The 24296-nt window shown below is 36.1% G+C and overlaps 2 protein-coding genes across 5 annotated transcripts in view; one reads left to right on the forward strand and one right to left on the reverse strand.

Moving 5' to 3' along the window:
- Positions 1 to 24296, reverse strand: part of LOC130069457 (serine/threonine-protein kinase/endoribonuclease IRE1-like) — a 119851-nt gene that overhangs the window by 17291 nt on the left and 78264 nt on the right. The window lies entirely within an intron of this gene.
- On the forward strand, positions 45 to 23437 carry zgc:63569 (choline transporter-like protein 2). Of its 4 annotated transcripts, none has more exons than XM_056233307.1 (22): positions 45 to 112; positions 6724 to 6772; positions 7347 to 7420; positions 7747 to 7825; positions 8393 to 8477; positions 10455 to 10565; positions 10657 to 10717; positions 10819 to 10939; positions 11073 to 11156; positions 11650 to 11762; positions 11866 to 11997; positions 14097 to 14196; positions 14338 to 14430; positions 15152 to 15236; positions 15622 to 15884; positions 15991 to 16085; positions 16607 to 16710; positions 17727 to 17800; positions 19013 to 19083; positions 19269 to 19357; positions 19850 to 19934; positions 23143 to 23437. In XM_056233307.1, the coding sequence occupies exons 1-22, from the start codon at positions 85 to 87 to the stop codon at positions 23238 to 23240; spliced, it is 2094 nt and encodes a 697-aa protein (XP_056089282.1). In that variant the 5' UTR covers positions 45 to 84; the 3' UTR covers positions 23241 to 23437. The 4 variants fall into 4 exon arrangements, with proteins under 4 accessions (XP_056089282.1, XP_056089267.1, XP_056089259.1 ...); XM_056233292.1 differs by lacking the exon at positions 23143 to 23437 and adding an exon at positions 20479 to 20667; XM_056233284.1 differs by lacking the exons at positions 45 to 112; positions 23143 to 23437 and adding exons at positions 4218 to 4425; positions 20479 to 20667.

Genomic DNA, 24296 nt, shown 5'->3' on the forward strand with positions numbered 1-24296 from the left:
GCTCTCTGCAGTTTGTTGTGGACTGAAACCAAAACGCATGACTGGTATAGGTCACCACAGTTCGTACATGCTTGTTAACCTGAAATGGATATGGAAGAGAAGCCAAAATACGGCAAGTTTATTTCGGTTTTATATTTGCTGGTGTTTGTATTGCAAGTTTATGATTTGGTGTTATTATAAGAGTCCTCCTCAAATATTAACGCTACCAAACAGAAACTGAAATTCATTTTAATAACTTCGCTGCCGTTAATAGTAAGAACTGTTACCGGTTGTTTTGACTCTATATGCCGTGTTAAGGTGAAAAAACAGCTATGTTATGAGTGTTAAAGCTGTTGTGTTAGTAAGGCAACGCCTAAACCTCCGTTATTTAACGTTACTATGTCAGAGTTTGGGATTTGCTTAGCTACTTTACCATATATTTCCTTAACGTTACTCCTAACAGTCATTTCTGTAAACGTCGTGGCCTTTGTCACTAATTTTAGTAGCTTACTTATTTGTAGTTACTGTAAATGTGGTGGTTGACCAAATAAATGCTGTGCTTTCATCACACGTGACAGCATGACTGAAATGTTCATGTGTTCAGTTGTACTATAATAGTGTACATGTTTGTTTATATATTAATTTATTATTTGCAAATATATAAAAATTATTTTTTTTAGTTGTTGTTATTATTATAAGAACTAAAGCTGTGTGACTGGAAATAGAAGGTAGATGTGTTTATATTGTAAGATGAGATAACTGTGTTTCCAGATCATGTCAAAGCAAAAACAGTAAAGTTATGCCACAGGGTAAAACTACATACAGACATATGAAACTACACAGCTGTTGTGAGTATGAACATCTCCTTGTGGACACAACATGGAAACCATTGAAAGGGTCAATTGTGGTTGTTTTAATAGTGTGCATGTGGTTTTCTGTTGGAAACTCCTTACAACGTTGCTTTTACAAGAACATTGTTGCTCATTTATTAGGTTAAAAGTCAATATTTGGAACAATTGTGTTGAAAAAAAAACTTGCTTTAATATTCAGCCTTGGTTTTACTTGTATATGTCCTTGTAAAGTATCTGGTAACCAAAGTCATAGAGTCTGCTCTCATGAGTGGGAGTGCATGTACCGGTAATTAAAGGGCGGAATATAGGATGGCGCTTTTTAAAGGTATAAAATAAGGCCTTAATTTGAACTTTAAGCTGTACTTATGTGCTATTTCTGCTGCTGAGGGACTGAGTGCGACGGCAGCTGTTTCAAATTAGGGAAGGGATAACTCACATTCAGTGGAACCTCTCAAATAGGCTAGTTTGCGATCAGTGTTCGTCACCGAATTATATTTTTATATTGCCTAATTTGTATTGTATTTATTTATTTATAAAGCAACTTTCATGCTACAAAGTAACTCCAAATTGCTGTACAGTACAAATAATATAAACAATTTCAATGAGAATTGTATAGCAGACCAATTTCAATAGTTTAAAAGGCAAATACAAGCTAAATCTGTTTTTAAGGGACGCACATGCTTAAGCTAAAGCTCTTTTTTTTTTTTTATTATGAATTAAACCAATTGAGGATCTCTATATTGTGCATTTCTATTAGTTAAATCGATAATTTACCATGCAAAACAGTTTTGCCTGGTTCTGAAAAATATAAATGGCCATTGAAATAAAATATAAATGAACTTTCTACAATCAGGTCTTCATATCTTTTGCTGCAAGGCTTTACATACTTGTCTTCTATACTTGCTAACTCGTGTTATAGCTCTTATAGTTAGACAGACTTCTTGTGATCACATCCTGAACTGCTGATAGCAGCTTTCCTTCCATTAGTCTTTTAGATTAGTGGAAGTGCTATTGATTTGATTTATTACTTTTCTCATTTATGAACTGCATATATTCATGAGCAATGACTATTTTGAACGTTTCTGGTCATTTGGACATGTTTCAACATTTGCAAGAAAACAAAAATAATTGGCAAAATCTTTGACTTCTTATTTTTCCTGCCATCTCATGTTTTGTCCATTTAGGGGCTCCACAGAGAAGTGATTACAATTACAGAAACATCATTACAGCTTAATGCTGCAGTTCGCAGGTTTTCCTCTCTGTCGCCATCTCTGTTCGAAATCTGCAATTGCAGTTATTCACGGAATTATCAACTTTACGTGAGTTGTACTTCGGCATGGCACAGCGCGGATGAACACAATGTTTGAGGAGAGTGTGCAGCTGTCAGTCACCGCGCCGGTGGCGATACTGGCATTCAGAATCACAGATTATTCTTTTTGGAAGTATGACCAACATAAGAATTTTCACCGGAAAATGCCATCTGAACAAGTAACATCCACTTTTCTTCTGGTTCTGACATTGCAGTATTCGCGCTGATTAAATCTAACAATCGCTTATGATATCACGCAAAACCGTGCAAATTATACTTTGTTCTCAAATTGTTAATGTTAACACCGTCAGCATTGTGTGATGTAATGTCCTTCCAATATGTATCCTTGTTTTCGCATGGGTCCGGTTGCAGTCTCTTTTTTTTTTGTAGCCACTCCGAAGTCTGAACGAAGTCTTTTGCATTTTACAACGTGTGAATCTTCTCCAGTTGTCACTGGTGATTGTCGTTTGAACCTTTCTGGATCCGCCATCAAATTGATCAGTTTAATTATATCAAGTGCAGTGAGAGAAGGCTATAAATCTCCACCTACAGCATCCTCACACGCAATATAGCCTACTAGCCGCGACGGAAAGACATGCTCGAATTTACCGTGGAAATCCACCAGTACCACTGGAATTAAAAACATTATTTCAAGCTTACCGCTTTGAATCGAGCAAGCAGATAGTTTTGAACACTGGCTGGTTATGTATTTTCTCAAATATGTATTTTGGATAATTTTTAACCCCAAAAAAGCTACGGACTGCAGCTTTAAGAAGGATGGCTGAGGACTTGAATAATGTATATAATTTTTTTTCTGATTGTAAAAATGCTTTAAATTATTTCACTTTTCTAACTTTTGTTAGTGTGTAATGTTGCTGTTTGAGCATAAACAACATCTGCAAATTTACTATGCTCAAAGTTCAAAGCAAATGGAGATATTTATACACTTCTTGAGTCTCTCCATCATTGTCGGACTCCGATTTGAACATAAAAGGCTAAAAGTTTTTGAAATTTTCAGTGCGTGTCTGTGTGAAGAGGTAATCGAAGCTCCGCCCTCTGTGCCGGGAGCAGCAGCTCATTTGCATTTAAAGGGACAGACAAAAAACTATGCGTTTTTGCTCACCCTCAAAAAAGTGACAACTTTAACATGCTATAGAAATAAATACATTTTAATAAATTAATATTATTATAAAAATAGAAATATCTGTGGGGTATTTTGAGCTAAAACTTCACACACTCTTGTGACATCAGAGATTTATTTAACATCTTGTGAAAAGGTGTATGTACCACCCCTTTAAACAGGGTTATTATAGTTAACAAAAAAAAAATACATGCAGTTACTGACAACAGTCAGTTTTTGATTGATATCAGTTTTCATTTCCCATTTTGTCTGAATCTAAGCAGAATTGAGTCAAAACGTTTGTCGCTTTAAAGAAATGACATTACCAGCTTTAATTACATTACATTAAATCAGCATGAGTGGAGATGCACATGAGCAGGTCCCAATAGATATTGTGAAACCAAGGGAAAGCTTTTCTTTTTTCACCTTTTGATGTACCACCTTTTTTGCATAAGTTACATCTAAAGCAAGGAGTTGTTCTTGTTCCTAAAATAAATAAGACATGTAGTATGAATTGCTGTGCTAAACAGCTAGTAACCAAGCTGCCCTGTTAAGTTAATTTAGCTCAAACAATGAGTCATCTGGAAGTATTTGGATATTTATACCACACTTAAAAATATCTGAGTATCTCATTGATTTCACACACTGATAAACCTCCACCGAAAGCATGACCTAAACCAGAAGTTCATATGTTTGTTCAAAAGATGCCACCCATGTTGGTAATGGTTCGAGAGATATTTGCACGATGAAGTTGCTTTGCAAAAGCATCTGCGAGACAAAATGAATCTAAACCGAGTCGGGTGTCATTGTCGTCACGCCCAGCTCTGATCCCTCCTGATGCTAGAGACCCAAAACTGCTCCGTTTAGTCCTTCAGAGACAAAAGAAAACTTAAAAACAATTCAGAAAGGACACCGAACCAAGTTTTAGAAAGATCAAATGAGAGAAATCCGATATTTTCTAGCCTGAAAAGGTGGTGTTTAGTTCAGCTTAAACCTGTTCAACCAGTTTTCAACAGCAGAAAGTTGTTTTCCCGCTTGAAATCAGGAAGTTAAAGTCAGATAGATGGCTGAAGGACTTTTCCCTTTACAGTGAGGAAGGAATATCAGATCATCAGTGCCACTGAACATCAAGATGTCTGCGGAGGAAGGTGCTTACAAAAAAAGCGGTAACGTCACTTGATGATATCTCCTCTAGTATGCAAGTTTTTTTATTGGTTTTGACATGTGGACAAACCCTTTGAAGCTCTCTTTGAGTAACTTACCACAAGTTGTCTTACATGAGTAATGGTAAAAATGGCAGTGTTTAGCTGAATCAAAAAGTTATGTGCAGTCAGCCTGCTTTTTATGTCCAGATGTTGGTTCAAATGGTTTCCAATAACGTGGGATTATTCAGTGACTCACTCTCGGAAAGAAAGGTACAAAAGCTGTCTCTTGGGAGGTACCCTTTCAAAAGGTACACCTTTTTACAATATTTACTCTTAAAGAATGCACATAAAGGTACATATTATTTCCTGAAGTGTATATTAGTCCCTTTTTTGTACTACTGTGTCCCAGTTACAGCTTTTTCTTTCAGAGAGTGCTCAAATGGCACTACTGTTGGCTTGCATGCCATTAGCCATATGCATTCTTTTAGTGCATTGGTAGAAGTGTGTTAACACTGCATTAGTGTCATACTAGGCCTTTGTCCATCTTCACAATACCCTGGTCTGCCTGGGAACTGAAGCACTCAGTCTTTGCATGTTTACTAGGGTGTGGATGTTTACAGTCAGATCCAACAGCAGAAATTCCCATGGAGTGGTGAGGGAGATTTCCCTTTAAGTGGTGAGGGTTTGACATTTTAGCAATCCACAGCAGTTGTTTTCATTCTAAGATGAAAGAAAACATTGTAATGAAGCTTACTTATTTAAAGCTGAATGATATTATAGTAATAACAACTAAGGCTATAAGCATTTAATTAATCCACAGCCATAAACCAAGACACTTACAACTTGCTACTATTTAATGCATTTCACATCTGCCTTTCTAATCTAGTGTATACTAAACTTGGCATTGTGTACTATGAATGATGTTGGCTCTTGACCAATTGCTGGTGGTGTTTCTCATTTTGCATAAAAGCGTCTGCTAAATCAATAAATGTAGTGCATTAAGTCATTATGTTGATCACTTTTCACAAAAAGTCTTGTTTAATCAAATGCGTTTGGGCAGGTTGTTATGCAGCATGTTTTTTTCGTGGATGTCTGAGTAGAGGTTATTTTTTTTTTGTTCCAGTAAACACAAGACATTTTTTTTACTAAGTAAATGGAAAGATTGTACCAGTTATTTCCGCACCAGAGCTCTGTGGTTGGCGAATAAGAGCATTTGCACATCTGTTCTTAGTTTATTGCAGTTCACAAGATGAGAGTACAGTGGCCTCAAAAAGTACAGTATTTGGACTCACTTGGAACTATCTTAACGGTTATTTTAGATCCAAAATTATCAAAGCAAGTGGCAACATGTGCTCAGTATCTACCGCTCTTCTCTGAAATAATACTTCTCTTTTCTGAGCCATTTTTGTAAGGAACTGGAACTGGTTTCAAAGTGGTTTGCAAAAACAAGAGTGCTCACACATTTTTTGTCTTTGTTTTGAAATCTGTTGGTTTAACATTTAAAACCTAAATGTTTTTGTGAAATCCTGAAATGCATGAAAAAGTGCTTGTGCAATCTATTTTTTAAAACAAATGCAGCATTGACATTGACATTCTTTTCTAATACAATAAGGATCCAAATACTTCCAGCTGACTCATTGTTTGAGCTAAATTAACTTAACAGGGAAGCTTGGTTACTAGCTGTTTAGCACAACATTTCATACTACATGTCTTATTTATTTTAGGAACAACCCCCCGGCTCTAGATGTTAACTGACAAGCAGCAACAAATGTACATTAATTAGAAGTCATGTTGCATTAAAAAGCATGCTTGGCTTACCTTTTTGGTGCCATTTTGTAATAGGAGGCTCCATTCCAGGGCTGTAAATTGGGAAATATTTCCAAAACAACGTGTGTGTGGGACGTTGTTGTTTTTGGCACAACTAGACTAGTAATTTTCTGAAGGAAATGTGGGTGGTGTTTGCCCTTGCAGAAGTCACTATCACAAGTTCACTAACGACTTCTGGTGGTTGATTGGGTATCCTAGTGGTGATTTACTATGTAGCAGAAGCTCTTGCTCACTCACTGGGCTGGAATGTCATTTTCCAGGCGTGTGGTGTGCTGAAGAAAATCCCCTGCTGTAGATCAGCAGTCATTGACAAAGTGTGATACATTGTGCTTAATTGGGCTAACAAATACCTGACTGAGCAAATGTATGCCCTGTTAGTGAGTGGTTGTCTGTAATGAAATCTTACATGGATTCCTTGTGGTCTAACAATGTCTGGAATATTGACTGTTTTAGTTGGGTCGTATTTAATTTAGTTTCTCCTTGTTCTCACAGGAGAGCCCAAAAAATATGACCCCAACTTCAAAGGGCCCATCCAAAACAGGTAAGAATTGAAGTATCGAACTGATTTGATTTGTTTTTAATAACTAGATTTTGCTTAAACTTCAAAATTATAGTTCACACTCACACAAAATGTCATAATTTACTCGCTCTCATGTCGTTCCAAACCTGACTTACTTTCTTATGTGAAACACAAAAAAGATTATTTGATGAATATTCACACTGCTCTAGTCTTATTTTCTTCTATACAATAAGTGACCAGGGACTCTCACGCTCCAAAAAGCCCCAAGTGTCATAAAAGTAGTCCATAATGCTCATGTGCCAAATTCCAATTCCATAGCAATACAACAGACTAAAGTCAAAGTTGTTAATTGCCAAAAATCCTTAAAAAAAATCTGTTGCTTTGTAACTCATTCCCACTTGTGGTTTTCCTGTGCTGCTTATCTTCAAGCGATATGCAAGAACCAATAGAGTTTATCAGCACTGACATCAAACCTTAGTTAGAAGATTTTACATGCAAACAAATGCTTGATGTTGGTTCGTCATATAAGACATTGAATTGTTTGTCCTGTAGTTTTAAAGCATGTTGTAACGGACCGTTTCTTTCTGCACCACAGAGGATGCACAGACATTATTTGCTGTATCTTCTTCATCGTGGCCATAGTGGGCTACATCGCAGTGGGAATACTGGGTAAGTCAGTCTGCAATAGTGTTATGAACTGGGTACTGTGTAACAATGAACCTTTTAATGTCATATGTAGTGATTATTATTGGTGTGTGTGCGATGAGCGTTTGTCTGTGTGCATGTTAGGACTGGGTGATTCAGGTGGCTAAAAGCCTCTTGGAGATATTTAAAATATTTCCTAATCTATTTGCTCTAAAATTTGCTGTTTTAACTTTCTCATACTCGCACATCCGACATGGTTTTGGAAAGGTAATGGCTACACATAAAGCGCATTAAAATCTGTTGCGGCGTGTGTGTGTTAAATACTCATCATTTCTGTCTTGCACCCTCAGCCTGGACTCACGGTGACCCGAGGAAGGTGATCTACCCCACAGACAGCATGGGACAGTACTGCGGCCAGGGGAAACTGGAGTAAGTCTCACAAATTTAAGATTAGTATGAATTTTGTTGCTCCAGGTTTGACATCACATCAAATAACCTTGCTTTTTGTTTTTAAGGATTTGCAAAAACTAATTTGCAAATCTTTTGAGATTGTATCAATGACATTGTTACATCAGTAGGTGGCGACAAGTTACTGTTAAAAAATGCATTTGAAATTGAATCATATTAATTGAAGAGATTTGTCCAAAAACACTGATTCATCCAGTTAGTATTTATGAGTGAGTCATTGAATCATTCATTCAAAACAATTTAAAAATGAATAAAATATTTTTAAATATACTGCAAAAATCAACAAATTTTTTAGAAACTCTAGTAAATTGCGTTATTTTGTTTAGTTGTCTGTTCAGAATCGTGATCTCTATTTTAAACGCACACAAAAAAAAACCCACCCTCAATGTACCCTGAATCATGCAGTTCTAGCATATAGTAAAAATGCATTCTCCAGTAAAAAAAAATAAATTTGTGCGATGTATCAGTGAAATGGATTAATAAAAGCCTCGCTTAATTGAAAATTTGTTTTTGTGACGTGTGTAACAGGAAGCAGCCGTTGTTGTTCTACTTTAACATGATGAAGTGTGCCAGTCCCATGGTCCTCCTAGAGTTCCAGTGTCCCACCCCTCAGGTTTGTGTCCTCTACACCCCATCTGTTTCACTCTGTGGCGACCATCTTTTTGGATTGGCATATTACTTTACTACTCAAACTATTATTGCAGAATTCAGTTCACAGTATGAGAATGTTTTGTAACGATGATGGCGTTTCCACCTAATGCTGGCGCCTCGTATCCCGATTTACAAGCTGGAGGAGCTGGATACAAAATGTCTGAATAATATCAATCCACAAATTTAAGTTGTAAGGCGCCTGGATTAAAAAAAAATCATACCATGTTTGTTAATTTGGCCATTACTGTCACCTGAATTTGGGTAGCCTTTGGCTTGCTTTACTTGGGGTTTAAAAGAGACTTAATATTCAGTAATATTATCAATTTGAGTGACTGCACTGATACAATGGAAATGAGAACAAAACTTGAACTGAATTCAACTGGATGATGACACTCTTGTCTTCTGCAGAGCTGCTTTATAGCTGAATCAAATGTGTTTTATAACTGACAAATTTTGCTACATTGACACTTTTATTAAACTGAATTAACACTGAACTGACTCGAGCTAAATATCGACCCTTATTGTCCTCTGTAGAGCTGCTTACAGCTGAACTGATGAACTTTACAGTTAATGAACTGAACTGAATCCACATTGAACTGACTTGAGCTGAATATCGACCCTTATTGTCCTCTGTAGAGCTGCTTACAGCTGAACTGATGAACTTTACAGTTAATGAACTGAACTGAATCCACATTGAACTGACTTGAGCTGAATATCGACCCTTATTGCCCTCTGTGAAGCTGCTTACAGCTGAACTGAACTCTTTTCAAAACTGATGAACTTTACAGTTAATGAACTGAACTGAATCCACACTGAACTAACTTGAGCTGAATTTGTGTCATATTTTATGAAGTTTGCATCATGATTTGTTTTCTTGTTTACAATTATGAAGCTGCTTTGAAACATTCTGCGTTGTATAAATAAAGGTGACATGCTTGCATGTGCAGTGTACAACCAGAGGGCACTGTTGGGAATACTGTATCCCACAATGCAATGCACTAAACTTATCTTTCGTTACATATATATATATAAAAAAATAAAAAAATTTAATAGGTTCCTTAAGGGTCCACTTATAATGTTAATAAAGTTTTTTGAACACACCTACACACACCTACACACACACACACACACACACACACACACACACACACACACACACACACACACACACACACACACACACACACACACACACACACACACACACACACACACACACACACACACACACACACACACACAACACACAAACACACAAACACACAAAACCCTCATTCTGCCCCTCGGCTACTTTAATGTCCCAGTGAACCGGATGAACAGTTGTGATGTGAAAGAGAATATTGAATAGAGGGCAGGGTTTTTACTTTAACGCTTCTCTTCTCCATCTCTCGCTCATAGCAGACTGAAGGTTGGAGTGAGTGGTTAAAGATATTTTAAAGATATAGAGATCCCTCAATATCCCAACATCCATTGGAGCTTGATTAAACAAATATTTTTTAATATTATAAGGAGGACATCTTAAGCTATGAAACTTGCAGGATGTTTTTTAATGGTGCTAAGAACTTTTAATGCCTAAAGATCCCTTTAACATTTGCATTTATTTACAGGATTTTTTTAGCAGTCATTTTTGCACCAAGAGTAATGTCTTTTTTAACATGTTTTTATGTACTGATTCCCACTGCCAAAAGTGAACAACTATCAAATGATAAAATAAGTATTTATTTTGTAGGTGATGAATTGACACCATTTGTCAAAATTAAAAATGTAACGCATAGTAAAGTCATGTGACAACAGTGTAGCATACTCCTGATTGACGTTTATTGTTGCATACTGCTTCACGTACTATTTTAAAACAAGAAGTCATAGGCTTTTTTGTTTTGTTTTTTTGACAGTCAAACCTGTATAAATATTTATCAATTTGTTTTGTTTCTGTGTTTAGGTGTGTGTAGAGAAATGCCCTAACCGCACCATGACTTTGTTAAAGGCCTTCTCAAATTCAATCGATTGGAAAGAATACAAAGAATTTTGCAGAGAAGACCCTGGGACGAAGGTAAGTTGTTTTTTTAACATCAAGGTTTTGTTTGCAAGTAACTAGAGTTTGTACATTTCTAATGACTGACCAATACTGTCTCCCTCTAAAGCCTGTGACGCAAATTTTGCAAGAAAAACTGTGTCCTGCATATCTGATTTCCAGCAAACCATGTGAGACTCTTGCTCTTATTATTACACTTTTAATATTTATTGGGAAATATTGCAAATTGAGTTTTAATGCCACCGTTACATAATGCTATTTTTCTTCTCAGTTTTGCAACGGTGTTTTCCGTCTCTGGGCAAAAAGGGTGAAGTCATCACCGTGGGCGATCAAGAGACGTTTAATGATGGAGAGAAGACAAGAGATGCCAAAGACCTGGTGGCTGGGATGAAGTAAACATGTTTATAACACTCAAACATGCGTTTGCAAGAAAATAACTCATTTGCATGCCATTACTGCAGATGCAATTGGGCTATTTCAAGGGGGCTATTTATTATAAATCCATGTTTGCTTTGACAATCGCAGGAACGCCACAATAGTCATGGAGGGTCGACAAGTTGCAATGAAGATCTTTGAGGATTACACAAAGTCTTGGTACTGGATCCTAGTGTAAGTCATTTTATGTTTTAGTGATTTATATTTCCTCTATTTTCAATAGAAATTACTCTTTTTATTTGTATTTATTTATTTAGTGCTAACATTTGAATCCGTGTTCTTTTAATATCATCAATATACTGGAATATAATGGTATTTATTCATATTTTTAATTAGATTTAATTTTTTTCAGCTTATTACAGTTTTATTAGTTTGTTGTAGTCATTTTGTCTCATTTTGTTGGTTTTATTATAATGCTTTTAGTGTCATTTTTTTATTGTTTTATTTCAGTTTTAGATTTGATCATTTTCAGTCTTATTCTTTAGTAATTTTAGTCAAACTGAAGGAAAATTAGAAATGTTGGCTTTGAAACTAGATGAAATAAAGTATAACAGATTTGTATTTCTATTAACGTAAATGTTTTTTTTTTATAGTAAATAGTTTTAAGTTGATGATAATTACAGTGGTTTAGATACTTGAACGAGTGTTAATCTGTTTCTTTCTGCAGTTGTTTGTTGATTGCTGTGGTGTTGAGTCTGATCTTCATCGTTCTCCTGCGGTATCTGGCTGGAATCATGGTCTGGGTCATGATCCTCATGGTCGTCGCTGTCATTGCCTATGGTAACGTCTTCATACACTAAGATACATTAATCTGCTGCAGTACATCTGATGATGCTGCAAAAATGTATAAAAACGGTCAATCGTTTGTCTGTTCTTTACACAGGTATTGCTCACTGCAGCATAAAGTATGTCAATCTGAAGGACTCGGCTGGCTCTAATATCACTCTACAGCAGCTGGGCTTCCAGCCCGACTTCTCCGTCTACCTGCACATCAGACAGACCTGGCTGGCCTTCAGTGAGTAGCTTCACTCACTGCTTATTTGCTTATATTTTATGTAGCGAATTAGCTCAAATGAGCGGAATATAGTTAATCATATTGGTTATGATCAATTATTACCTACAAATTTTAAATCGCCCAAAAAGGGTATATATACTGTATATAGCACATGTATCTGTATCTCTATATGTAGATAATTAACCACAGCGAATTATAATCAATTATGAATTTATAAGAATGTAATATACAGATAGGCTAGATCAATTTTCAGAATAACCTTTAACAGAATTAATTTAACATCGAATAATCTGTTCGTCCACCGAACCGACCGTACAATCTTCTTATCAACTCTCAAGAAGGATTATTCTATATTATTATGCTATTATATCTTCTGGTCATGAAGAATAACTTTTCTGTTCTATAAGATTAGTAACTAAAGTACCTAACAATATCAAGCTTGTAGCGTAAGATCACACATTTAAGAGACTTTGTTAGGTGAGCAGCAGACAGAGACAATCAAGCGTATAATTGGGTTTTAATAAATGAAACTACGAAAACATACGACTAGTTTTAAACAAAGAATACATAAACAGAATAACGAAAGAAAGAGGAGATCACAGAAGTGGCAAATATCACAAACAGTTAACCTTTGAGAGCCAGCAAAGAATCAAATCACCCGGGCAAACAATCTTAAACACTTCTAAATATCGATATAAATAATACTTGCATGGATCTTTGGTGCTGAGCAAGAATGCGTGTGTGTGTGTGAGTGATGGTTCTTGCTGGGCCCGTGGGTTTGAAGCGCTCTTTCGGTTCTTCCGGAGCACGTGTTGTTTCGTGGGAAGTTTGAAAAGTTTACTTGAAAGCAAAGTTGAAAAATGAGGAAGAGTCCGTTTCACCCGAAGGATAGGACTGACAGAAACAAGGAAAAGCAAGCGAGCTAGAACAAAAAGAAAAGACTAAGATACACAAGGATACAAGGACAACAAGACTAAGCTTATATGAGGTGGGAAACATACACACACACACACAGGAATATATCATATATATTTTGGGAATGACTTATATTATGAGTTAAATGGAAAGAATGTTTGTGTATGTGTATTGGGCGTCTCTGAGAGGTCCAGCCATGCCACCTGGCCGCCTTGCTTGCTGTGAGATTAGATTAGAGATTTGGGGTAAAAAAAACAATTAGGCCCATAACTCATATATCACTAAGATTTAAGGAGTGCCATATGGGTCGGAATATCATAGAGACTTGTGGTTGGGCTCTTTTAAAGATTTTTTTTTTTTTTTTCACAGCAATACTATTGGCTCCTAGACTAGACTGCAAAGACTAAGACTATTCTCCGCTCTTCAAAAAAAAAAAAAGTTAGCCTTTATGGACATAGTGTTTCGTAAGTAAATAAAACGCTGTACTTACGTCGCAAACATCAGTTCTTTATTTAACCTGGCATCTCCAATGGTTTAGTCACAAACTCTTTTAAATGTTTTTTATTGGTTAAATATTTGTAAAACCAACATTACAGACGTAAAGGGTGACCAACAGCATTAATTTAAAAAATATATATATGAAAAAAGAGCACAGTGTTTGCGTTGAGTTAACCCCAAAATGTATTTATACACGTCGTTCCAAATCCATTAAACTTTCGTTCATCTTCAGAACACAAATGAAAATATTTTTAATGATTCTCAGATTTCATAAAAAATATCTTCATTTGTGTCTTATGGGTTTGGAACAAGATGAGGGTGAGTGAAGGAAGAAGAAACCACCCAGAATACCCTAAACGCATGAAAATACCCTAAAAACCACCCACAACAACCTAGAATTGTGGTGGTGAGTTAAACATTAGTAAACACCACTCACATGTTCTGTATACGTCGAATATGTTTGTCTGTTTATTACTATTTGGCGATAGCTAGCCATTCTTTATCTCTAATCACATTCAGTTTAGATTGGATCTTATAACTTTGCACATTTTTTTATTTTTTTTTGCATTTTGGCTGTAGATTCGCATTTAAAAAGTAATTTACATTTAAATATAAATGTAATTAAAATACTTAAGCTTCATTTAAATATTATTGTAAAGGCACTGAGCACATGTTTCTTTCTTCAGTAATCATTCTGGCTATTTTGGAGCTCATCATCATCCTCCTCCTCATCTTCCTCAGGAACCGAATCCGAATCGCTGTCGAGCTCATAAAGGAGGCTAGCAGGTTTGTATGTTTTGCGGGATTCTGCCTATTATTAAAGTTTATAGGCATATTGGTTATTTTACCGTTTAATCTTTGGTTTGTATTAGTGCTTTAGAATTGTTCTTGTTTACCCTCGTTGTGGTTTTCTTCGACCTCTTTTAGGGCCATCGGTTATGTCATGTCATCACTGTTCTACCCAATCTTTACCTTCTTCCTCCTGACCATAGTCATCGCTTACTGGGGTGTCACTGCAGTGTATCCTTTACTCAAGACTCAAGTTTTAATGTGTGTTAGCGCTTTTGGACAGGAACTTGCATCTTATAGTCACTCACTTAAATCTAAATTAAAATAGTTCTTAGTTCAGAGGGGCAAAAGGTTAATCCATTATATGACTTTAAAGGGATAGTTCACCCAAAAAATTAAAATGATGTTATCATTTACTCATCCTCAAGTTCTTCCAAACCCGTAGGCATTTCTTTTTTCTGCTGAACACTAAAGAAGATATTTTGAAGAATATGGGTAACCAAACAGTTGATGGGCCCCGTTGTCTTATGGATACTATGGAAGTCAATGGCGTACATCAACTGTTTGCTTCGTTTTTGGGTGAATTATCCATTTAAGAGCCTCCAATAAAATAATTGGAAACTGCCAAAACATCTAATTCAATTCAGTTTGCATTACATTTCAATAATATTTCAATAAATAATCAGAATACACAGATACTCAGACTTTTGTTTGACCGTCAGTACAGGCAGATGTGTTTTGCCACCATAAGGGTGTAGTTACAGCATCTGCCAGCAGGGGATAATGGTTTGTAATGGATTATTTTTTTAATAAGATCAAGTTGGGGATATTTTATGATAGCAATGCTATAGTTCAACATTCCCAGCACCAAGCAATTATTTATATATTGTAAAAAGTGTTTAATATATGTGTCATGATTACACCAATACTAGTCCTTAATCGCCCTGCTCAGTTTTCTCTCTACATCTAGTGAACCTGTTTATAAGGTTTTCAACGAAACAGTATGTTCATATGCCAGACAAACCTGCATCCCTGAGGTGTGTATACTCTGTGCATAAATAATATATTTATTTATTGTCATTAAAATATTAGGTGCACAATTCTATTTTTTTTTTAATGCAAATATGTAGTATGTTATAAATATATATTGATAAAATCTCACATCTTGGCAAATAACTTTGCAAATATATATATATATATATATTTTTTTTTTTTTTTTTTTTTATCTATCTATATATATATATATATATTAATATTGATACTTGTTTAATGGAGTTTATATAATTGTCTGACATGGAATTCTGTGGATGTACTGTAGCAGGCTTGATGGAAAAATCAAATCTTGTATAATAATATTTAATATAACCTCATGTTTTAAAGTAAGTGAATGATCCCTGTTTCTCATTTCCCTGATCCTTGCAGAACTACAGTGCTTCTGCTATGAAGGCAGAATGTCAGCGGTCTGAGTGCCTGTTTGCCTTCTACGGTGGGGAAACGCCGTATCACAAATACCTGATCGGCCTTCAGTTCTACAACGTCTTCCTGTTCTTCTGGTGTGCCAACTTTGTCACTGCTCTGGGTCAGATGACTCTGGCAGGAGCGTTTGCGTCCTACTACTGGGCTTTAAATAAACCCGGCGACATCCCCGCTTACCCGCTGTGTGCCTCTCTGGGCAGATCCCTCAGGTACGGCTTTAAAGAAAAGAAAAAAAAAGCCATGTTAGCAAAGTGTGTCATTCGGATCCTAGGGACAGTTTAATTGATGTATTTGATGCATTTTGTCCACACGCAGGTATCACACAGGCTCTCTGGCGTTTGGTTCTCTCATCCTCGCCATCGTCCAGATTATCAGGGTTCTGCTGGAGTATATTGACCACAAACTCAAAGGTAAGAGAAAACATTTCGACAGAACGTTTATAGTCAGTTATAACTCAGTTGATTACGATAGGTTAATCACGCCAATATGTGTGCATACACTGAAAGTAGAAACAATTTTCACTCAGAAACTGCTAGTAAATTTTACGGTTAATTGCAAAGAAAGGCAAGTAGAAAAGACTGAAATAGCATTTTCTTATAAATGGCATTTTCTATTAATATTTGTTTCATTTACAACTTCGAAAAATCGTTTTATTTACAGTGTATAATGACTGTTAAATAATAATTGATTATAAATAATAATTGACTATTTTCAGCTATTCTAGTTTCATGTCTCTCGAATCACTCTGCAGCCTTTTTCTTCTCACATAATTACTTCAACTGGTTATTATCGCAAAATAAACCCTTTTAGGGCAATTAGAGACCCTGCTCTTTACTCTTTTGAGATGACAGCAAACATTATCTCTCGCCATATCTCACACTGCCCACTGTAATCTGTTTGTGAACTCTTCTGCTTGCTTTTGTGCCCGCAGGAGCAGAGAATAAATTCGCCAAGTTCTTGTTGTGCTGTTTGAAATGCTGCTTCTGGTGCCTGGAGAAGTTCATCAAGTTCATGAACAGGAACGCTTACATTATGGTGCGTGGTCATGCACTACAGCGTAATATTTAAAGCAGAAACTCTTGGACTGATTGAACTAAACCAGGGGTGTTCAGTCCTGGTCCTGGAGGGCCACTGTCCTGTCGAGTTGAGCTACAACCCTAATCAAACACACCTGAACCACATAATCAAGGCCTTCAGACTCACTAGAATCCGAAATCACTCATTCGTTTTTATTCACTCCTTCAAGTGAACTGTATTATTAGTGGACTAACATAGGGAATAGTGATTGAGGCTATAGAGGGCGATTTCGAATTCAGTCATGGCCTTATTACTGGGAGATACGAGTGTCCGTGGCTCTACCATTGGAGAAAGTGTAACGGCTAACATGGATCATGTGTGCCTTGATAACCAATCACATTACAGCCTTGACGTCATTGAATTTCAATGAGTTGTGCGACAGTCAATTACTGTTTGCTAATACCATAGAAATAAATGAGAAGTGGCGTAAACTGAATCATACCTCTCACGCAATTGTCAGTGACTTCTCTTATAAAAAGCACTTTTTTCAGTGAAAACTGAATGAAATGAACGTTTAAGAGCAAACAGGTTGGAGATTAGCCGATGGGTTGTCGATTCATTAAAGTAACGATAAGCTATTTCCTCACAAAAGCGGTTTATTCAGGGTAGTGAAGTCTCTCAAAAACGGCCTCTGGTGTCCTTCCCTGCATACCACAGCGTTAGCAGGAGTTATGCTGTTTTTGGCTAAGGTTGCAGGCTTTTCATCAAGTGACTTTGCTAGAAACTTCCAGGCAGGTGTGTTTGATTAAACTTTGCTGGACTGTGGCCCTCCAGGAGTAGGATTGGACACCACTGAACTATTTTTTTTTTATTTTTTTGAGGTGTTTAATGTAGTTTTATCACTCTCAGCTGGAGAAACTATGAACTAATGTGTAAAAGAGGATGCAGTCTGAAGCCTACGTACTTTATAATATAGACTGTATGGGAATCTTAATAATGCAGTCTTTGTTGAATAAATGTCTCTTCTGCCACAGGTGGCCATATACGGTAAAAATTTCTGCCGGTCAGCAAGTGATGCTTTCCTGCTCCTGATGAGAAATGTAATCAGGTGGGTGAAACCCTGACACTGCACTATAGAAGAGACTGGAACTGAATACAGGGGTTTAACATTTTTAAATTGACACATTGTTTCACACCATAACTGGTGCTTTTTTAGATGCTAACAAACAATGATATGTGATGCTGATAACAGCAAGAACGTACTATGCATTTGCAGACCAACAATTAATAAACAAATGCAGGCAGCGAGGCAGATCACTAGTTTTGGGAAGTTTATATTTGCGGGATGAATTTAAAGCAGGTGTAACAGATGTTTCTGGCTGGATGAAGGACCACCACCTTCAACTAAACCTTGCGAAGACAGAGCTACTTGTGGTCCCGGCCAACCCAACACTTCATCACAACTTCTCCATTCAGCTAGGCTCGTCATCCATAACTCCATCAAGGTCAGCTAGGAACCTTGAGGTTGTAATTGATGATCAGTTGAACTTCACAGACCACATTGCTAGAACTACCCGGTCTTGCAGATTTGCCTTGCACAACATTAGGAGGATCAGGCCCTTCCTTACAGAGCATGCTACACAACTCCTTGTCCAAGCACTTGTTTTATCCAGACTGGACTATTGTAATGCTCTCTTCCAGCTTGCACTGCCAAACCTCTACAACTGATCCAGATGCTGCAGCCAGAGTAGTCTTTAATGAGCCGAAGAGAGCACACGTCACTCCTCTCCTCACACAATTGCACTGGTTGCCAGTTGCTGCTCTCATTAAATTCAAGGCACTGACGTTTGCCTACAGAACAACCACTGGCACTGCTCTCTCTTACCTAAACACATTACTTCAGACTTATGTGCCATCCAGAAACTTGCGCTCTGCTAGCGAATGTCGTCTTGTGGTACCATCTAAAAGAGGCACAAAATCTCTTTCTCGGACCTTTACCATGACTGTTCCCTGCTGGTGGAATGATCTGCCTAACTCAACCAGAGCTTCTGAATCAGTAGCCACTTTCAAGAAACTGCTGAAGACGTATCTTTTTCGGCAGCACTTGATTCAGTAGTACTAACACTTTCTCTTCTCTTCTATTCTAAAAAAAAAAAAAAAAACCTGCACTAAAATTAAACTGAGAGGGGTTATAGCACTTGCGTATTGTTGTCCTACTTATAGTTTAACTGCTTCTATTGTTCTCATTTGTAAGTCGCTTTGGATAAAAGCGTCTGCTAAATGAATAAATGTAAATGTAATGTTTTCACTCTCGTCACAGGGTTGTAGTCCTGGATAAGGTCACAGATTTCATCTTATTCCTTGGAAAACTCCTTATTGTTGGGCTAGTGGGTAAGTTTTCTGCTTTAGACTGGAAAGAATGAAACTTTAAGTAATACTGAACTAAACATTAGATTTAAATGCTGATGATAAAATTCATGAATTGTACAACGTTCATCTTTTTTAGTTGGACTACATTTTAATGTAAATCCTCAAGCTAGAGGTTTTTCTGATCTCACTCCATCTTTTCTCCCCAGGGATCTTCGCTTTCTTCTTCTTCTCAGGACAAACGGATGCGTTTAAGGGTGCTGCACCCAGTCTCCATTATTACTGGGTTCCTATTTTGGTAAGTGGTTTGAGAGTCAGAACATGAGAAACAATTGTTAACTGAATGAGGATATAGGCAGCATTTATTTAATAAAAAATACAGTAAAAATAGTAAAATTATGAAATATTATTACCAGTTAAAATAACTGTTTTCTATGTGAATATATAGTAAAATGTAATTTATTCCAGCGATCAAAGCTGTATTTTCAGCATCATTACTCCAGTCTTCAGTGTCACATGATCCTTCAGAAATGATTCTAATATGATGATTTGATGCTCAACATTTGCAGTTTACATTTCTGATTATTATCAATGTTGATGTTGTTGTTAAGGATTCTGTTGAAATAGAAATCTTTTCCAACACTGTAAATCTCTTAAATGTCATTTGTAATCAATTTAATGCATCCCTGCTTAATGAAAGTGCCATCCAAAAGATTTTTTTTTAAAGAAATGTATAGTGTATGCTACCTGTCTTTAGCAGCTGAAACATATGTTTGCGTTGTTTCTCCAGACCGTGTTGGTGGGCTCCTACCTCATCGCCCATGGGTTTTTCAGCGTTTACGCCATGTGTGTGGACACACTCTTCCTCTGCTTCTGTGAGTACTTGCCATTAATAAGTGTTTTCACCTCAGAATCCAGTAGTTCAAGTATGTATATCAAGCCATCGCGGTCCACTTTTGAATAAGTGTAATTTTGGATCCTTTTAAAAATGGTATAGCATTGCATTTAGAGAAATATTATATCTGTTTGGATGAAGCTTTATGCCACTAATGACTCCTGATTGCCAATGGCAGTGCATGTAGCTCGGTTTGCACTTAATACACCTCTCATGGCTCGCTAGACTGATCATTTACTCTGCGTTTCAGTTGTGTATTCTGGTATGAGGTGTTTCTAATCTGTTTTTGGTGCTTTTCTTCCCTTTATCTCATAATAACCTGATTCTTTTTCTTTCTCTTTTTATTGTTGTTCCCTCCACTTTTCTCATCATTCCTCCTTTGGTTTTTCTTTTCTTCATTTTGAAAATCTTTTCCTCACAATCTAAATATCACACATGAATCATTATTACTCTACACCATTCTTTGTTTATACCTCCTGACAACCTCACACACTCATTACTAAACCCACTAACGCCACATAAAGGTGAAGACCTTGAGCGTAATGACGGCTCCACAGCGCGTCCGTATTACATGACCGCATCGCTGCACGACATTCTGATGAAGGACGCGGATGCGCCTCGGACCCCCGCTTCACAGGACGAGACCATCCAGCTGACGGAGCCCAGCAAAAACTGTTAAACTGTTCGAAAGTTGTCCAGAACCTTCGTAATATGGAAATATAATCTTATTTATTACATTAAGAGACTGAATGGTCACAAGATTCAATCATAACTAGTTAAATAATCACGTGTTTAATCGACTGAATGATTAGTGTATGTTAAGGTAATATTTAAGGTAATAGGATAGAGAGGGAAAATGACAACCTTTGCCGAGAATAATTTATTTGAAGTCAACATGAAACTACATTCACAACCTACTTTACTTATATAATGTGACGTTTCACCAAATGAAAGAGGATGTTAAAGGGGTCATATGATGCTGTTTTAAAAGTTCAATATTTTGTGTTTTGGGTGCTTGTACAACATGTACAACATGCTTTAATTTTCAAAAAAACATTTTTCACACACTTCTTTGAGTATGTCTTTGGCCGCCATTATGCTAATATTTCACATTGTGACGTAGACGGTCGAGGAAGTTATATCTGGACTTTGATCGAGGCGTTTTAGGCAGGTCTGGATTAATGATCTTTGTTAGATGGAATAAATCTCTTTGTAGGAAACCATGAGCTTTATAACTTCACAGATCGTATACATGCACATACAGATACATTACGCTCTAAATGAAAAGAAAAACATTAAAAAGCATCAAAGGACCCCTTTAAATTATAAAAATGGTAACACTTTACAATAAGGTTTCATTTGTTAACATCAGTTAACATGAACTAACAGTGAGCTATATTTTCTACAGCATTTCTTAATCTTAGTCAATGTTAATTTCAGGATTTACTAAAACATTATTAAAATCAAAAGTTGTATTTGTTAATTTTATTTTAATGTACCTGAACTAACATGAACTTACAATGAACAGTTTTTATTAATTAACTTTAACAAATATATTGCAACAAATATATTGCTTCTTGTTAGTTAAAGGTGCAGTGTGTAATTTTTAGCGGCATCTAGTGGTGAGGTTACGAATTGCACCCATCAAAAGTTACGGTGGCCGACGTCGTCTGAGACAGCAGAGAGTAGCCAGTTCCGCAATGAGGTTTCTTTAAAAAGAAAAATGAGGAAATTGTTTACTTCATTTTTCAGTAAAACGATATGTTATTGCGAATATTATTGTTACTTGTTCATCATTGTGTCAGTGTTTTATTCGCTGACTTTAGCTAGCTTCTTTGCACGAAGAACAACATAGTGACGAAACGCGTTTAGGGCCACTGCATTATGTCGGCACAAAATGGCGATTTCAATGTAAGGTGACCTGCGGTGTATGTAGATAGAAAAGGCTCATTCTAAGGTAATACAAACATAACGGTTTATTAAGTAAGGTCTTTATACATCACTGAAAACATAGTTATGTATATTATATTGCATTTCTGTCTACAGATCCTCCTAAATATTACACAATGCACCTTTAATGTCAGCTGATGCATTAACTGGTATAACTAATGGGATCTAATTGCAAAGTGTTAACCATAAAAACAATAGTGGCACTTGGATGATGAAAAGTGTCTCTATATGAAAAAAGGGCTTATTATTACATTTTAATAAACGTATGTGAAGACAAACAATGAATCGTGCAAAAAGGTCAATGTTGATTTCAAGTTGACTTTAAAGTAGCCTTTTGCTTTGCGCCTGTTTATTAAATCGAAAAATCAATTCATAGTTATAATATTTTTCATAGTTGTAAATAAAACAAAGATTATTGGAGTATGTTTTATAAGAAAGTCTTTCTACTTTAATTTGTTTAATTTAATTAAATGGGTTATTTCCAGATTTCATAATTGTTTGTGAAATTCACTATAGCAAGTTCTTATTGAAATTTGTTTCGACACTGAATTGTTTTTCAGTGTATTTCTTTTTAGGTAAAAAAATATCAGTAAATTTCACAAATAATTACAACAGCAAGCAACACATGGAAGCATGAGATTTGAAGTAGAAAGACCTAAATAGTATTTTCTTCTAATACATATTCCCAAACTATTTTTTTTCATTTACAACTTCGTTGTAAGTAATATAATTGTTTACACTGTTCATCAAAGTTTTGTGATTCAGGGTTTTTAGTTGTCAAATGATGCATTTAGTTCTTTTTTTTAATGTACTGCTTTAATTTGTTGCTGCTGCTTTATTATACGATAGACTGAACATCCAATGTTACTCTTAAACTGCTGATAATATTTCTGTATTTCCTGTAGATTGTAAGCCATATCTATTGAATGCACTTTAAGGTTGGTTATTGTTTTTGGTAGCAATTTGCAACCGCTTTTGGAAAACCAAAACACCTCGTTGCCTTCTTGAGACGCCTTTAACTTTGTCTGCTGCCTTTTCCACTGTCTCTTGGATGCTTTTGTTCTTAATATGTCTTTTTTATCTTTAATAAATACTATGCAAGAAGGTACATGTGTTATTTAGGTCTGTTTACATTTGTGTGTGAGGAGTTTGTCACTTTCCTTTCCTCCTATGGCTAAAGGTTGGCCATGGCTTGTTTTATTCCTCAACTCTTTTCTCACATTCTCCATTTATCGCAGTGGAGGACCTGGAGAGGAACGACGGCAGCTCAGAACGACCCTATCTGATGTCTGATAACCTTCTGAATGTTCTGAAGAAGAAGAACCAGGCCAACTAGTCCACACCGACGGTCAGAGTTATACGTATACAGCGTGTGCATGTTTTCTGTGAGGCCTTGAAATAACTGGAAGTGCCTGAAATCGCTTTCGCTGCCATATTCACCGTGCCTTAGAGAGCCAGAGACGATCATATTAATTATGAAGCGTTAATTATGATTGACGTCCGTGTCTCGGCCATACATTGAGATTTATAATGCAGGAATACTACCAAAAACTTCGTTACAATTAGGTAAAATTACACCTCTGCTTTTTTTCAGAGGCTTTTTTGAAGTAGATTTATTTAAATGTCTAAAACGGTTTTGCAATAACTGACAAGCATTTTAATGCCCATTTTAAAGAATACCAGAAATGTGGGAGTGTTTCGCCCTAGGTTTGCGTTTTGATATTTAGTTAACTTTTTTTTGTTTGTTTATATTTATGGTTTTTATATAACAACACAATTCAGTGTCGTTCATTGTGCTGTTGGACAGTTGTTGAAGAATGTTTTCTTTGCCACTACATATGCGTAATCAATCATAGAACAATGTTTATGAATAAATATTTCAGATACTTTTCTTTTTAATGTTAGATCATCTTTTTATGTTCCTAAGAGCTAAATCTGTGGCCTTGTGTACATTTATAATAAGAAGTGCCTGTATGTAGTTCAGTTAAAGACTTCGACTTGAAAAGTGTTCATGACTTTATTCAGTGTTTTAAGATTGTTGTTACAGGTTCGTATGCCTCAATGCATGGTAAATAAAGAATTTTCTACAAAAAACTTGTGAAACCTGTTTATGAGACCTTTTTGATCAGTTATTGATAAGTTTTGTTCTGTCTTAAACATAAAAAATGTGAATTAACTGCCATATCAATGCTTATTTTAGAATTTAATAGCTGTAGAACTTTCTCATTTTCAGTTAGCCGCTAGGTGGCGCTGTTTACCAAATATACATAAGTCGCTATGTTTAGCAGAAGCTGTGTACTGGAGCAAATCTGACTTTGCACACTTTAATTTCAAATGTATTTTTGTGTAAAAAAAAAAAACAGGTCTAAAATAACGAAAAATTTGTAATTTG

The sequence above is a fragment of the Rhinichthys klamathensis genome, unplaced genomic scaffold, assembly GCF_029890125.1.
Source record: "Rhinichthys klamathensis goyatoka isolate OS25496 unplaced genomic scaffold, OSU_Roscu_1.1 h1tg000015l_1, whole genome shotgun sequence".
Taxonomy (NCBI): domain Eukaryota; kingdom Metazoa; phylum Chordata; class Actinopteri; order Cypriniformes; family Leuciscidae; genus Rhinichthys; species Rhinichthys klamathensis.

Coding starts and splice junctions, on each gene's coding strand:
- zgc:63569 (XM_056233284.1), top strand. CDS start 4,392: ATGTCTGCGGAGGAAGGTGCTTACAAAAAAAGCG. Junction 6,773..7,346: donor AAAGGGCCCATCCAAAACAG/GTAAGAATTGAA, acceptor TCTGCACCACAG/AGGATGCACAGACATTATTT. Junction 16,086..16,606: donor TATTGACCACAAACTCAAAG/GTAAGAGAAAAC, acceptor TTGTGCCCGCAG/GAGCAGAGAATAAATTCGCC.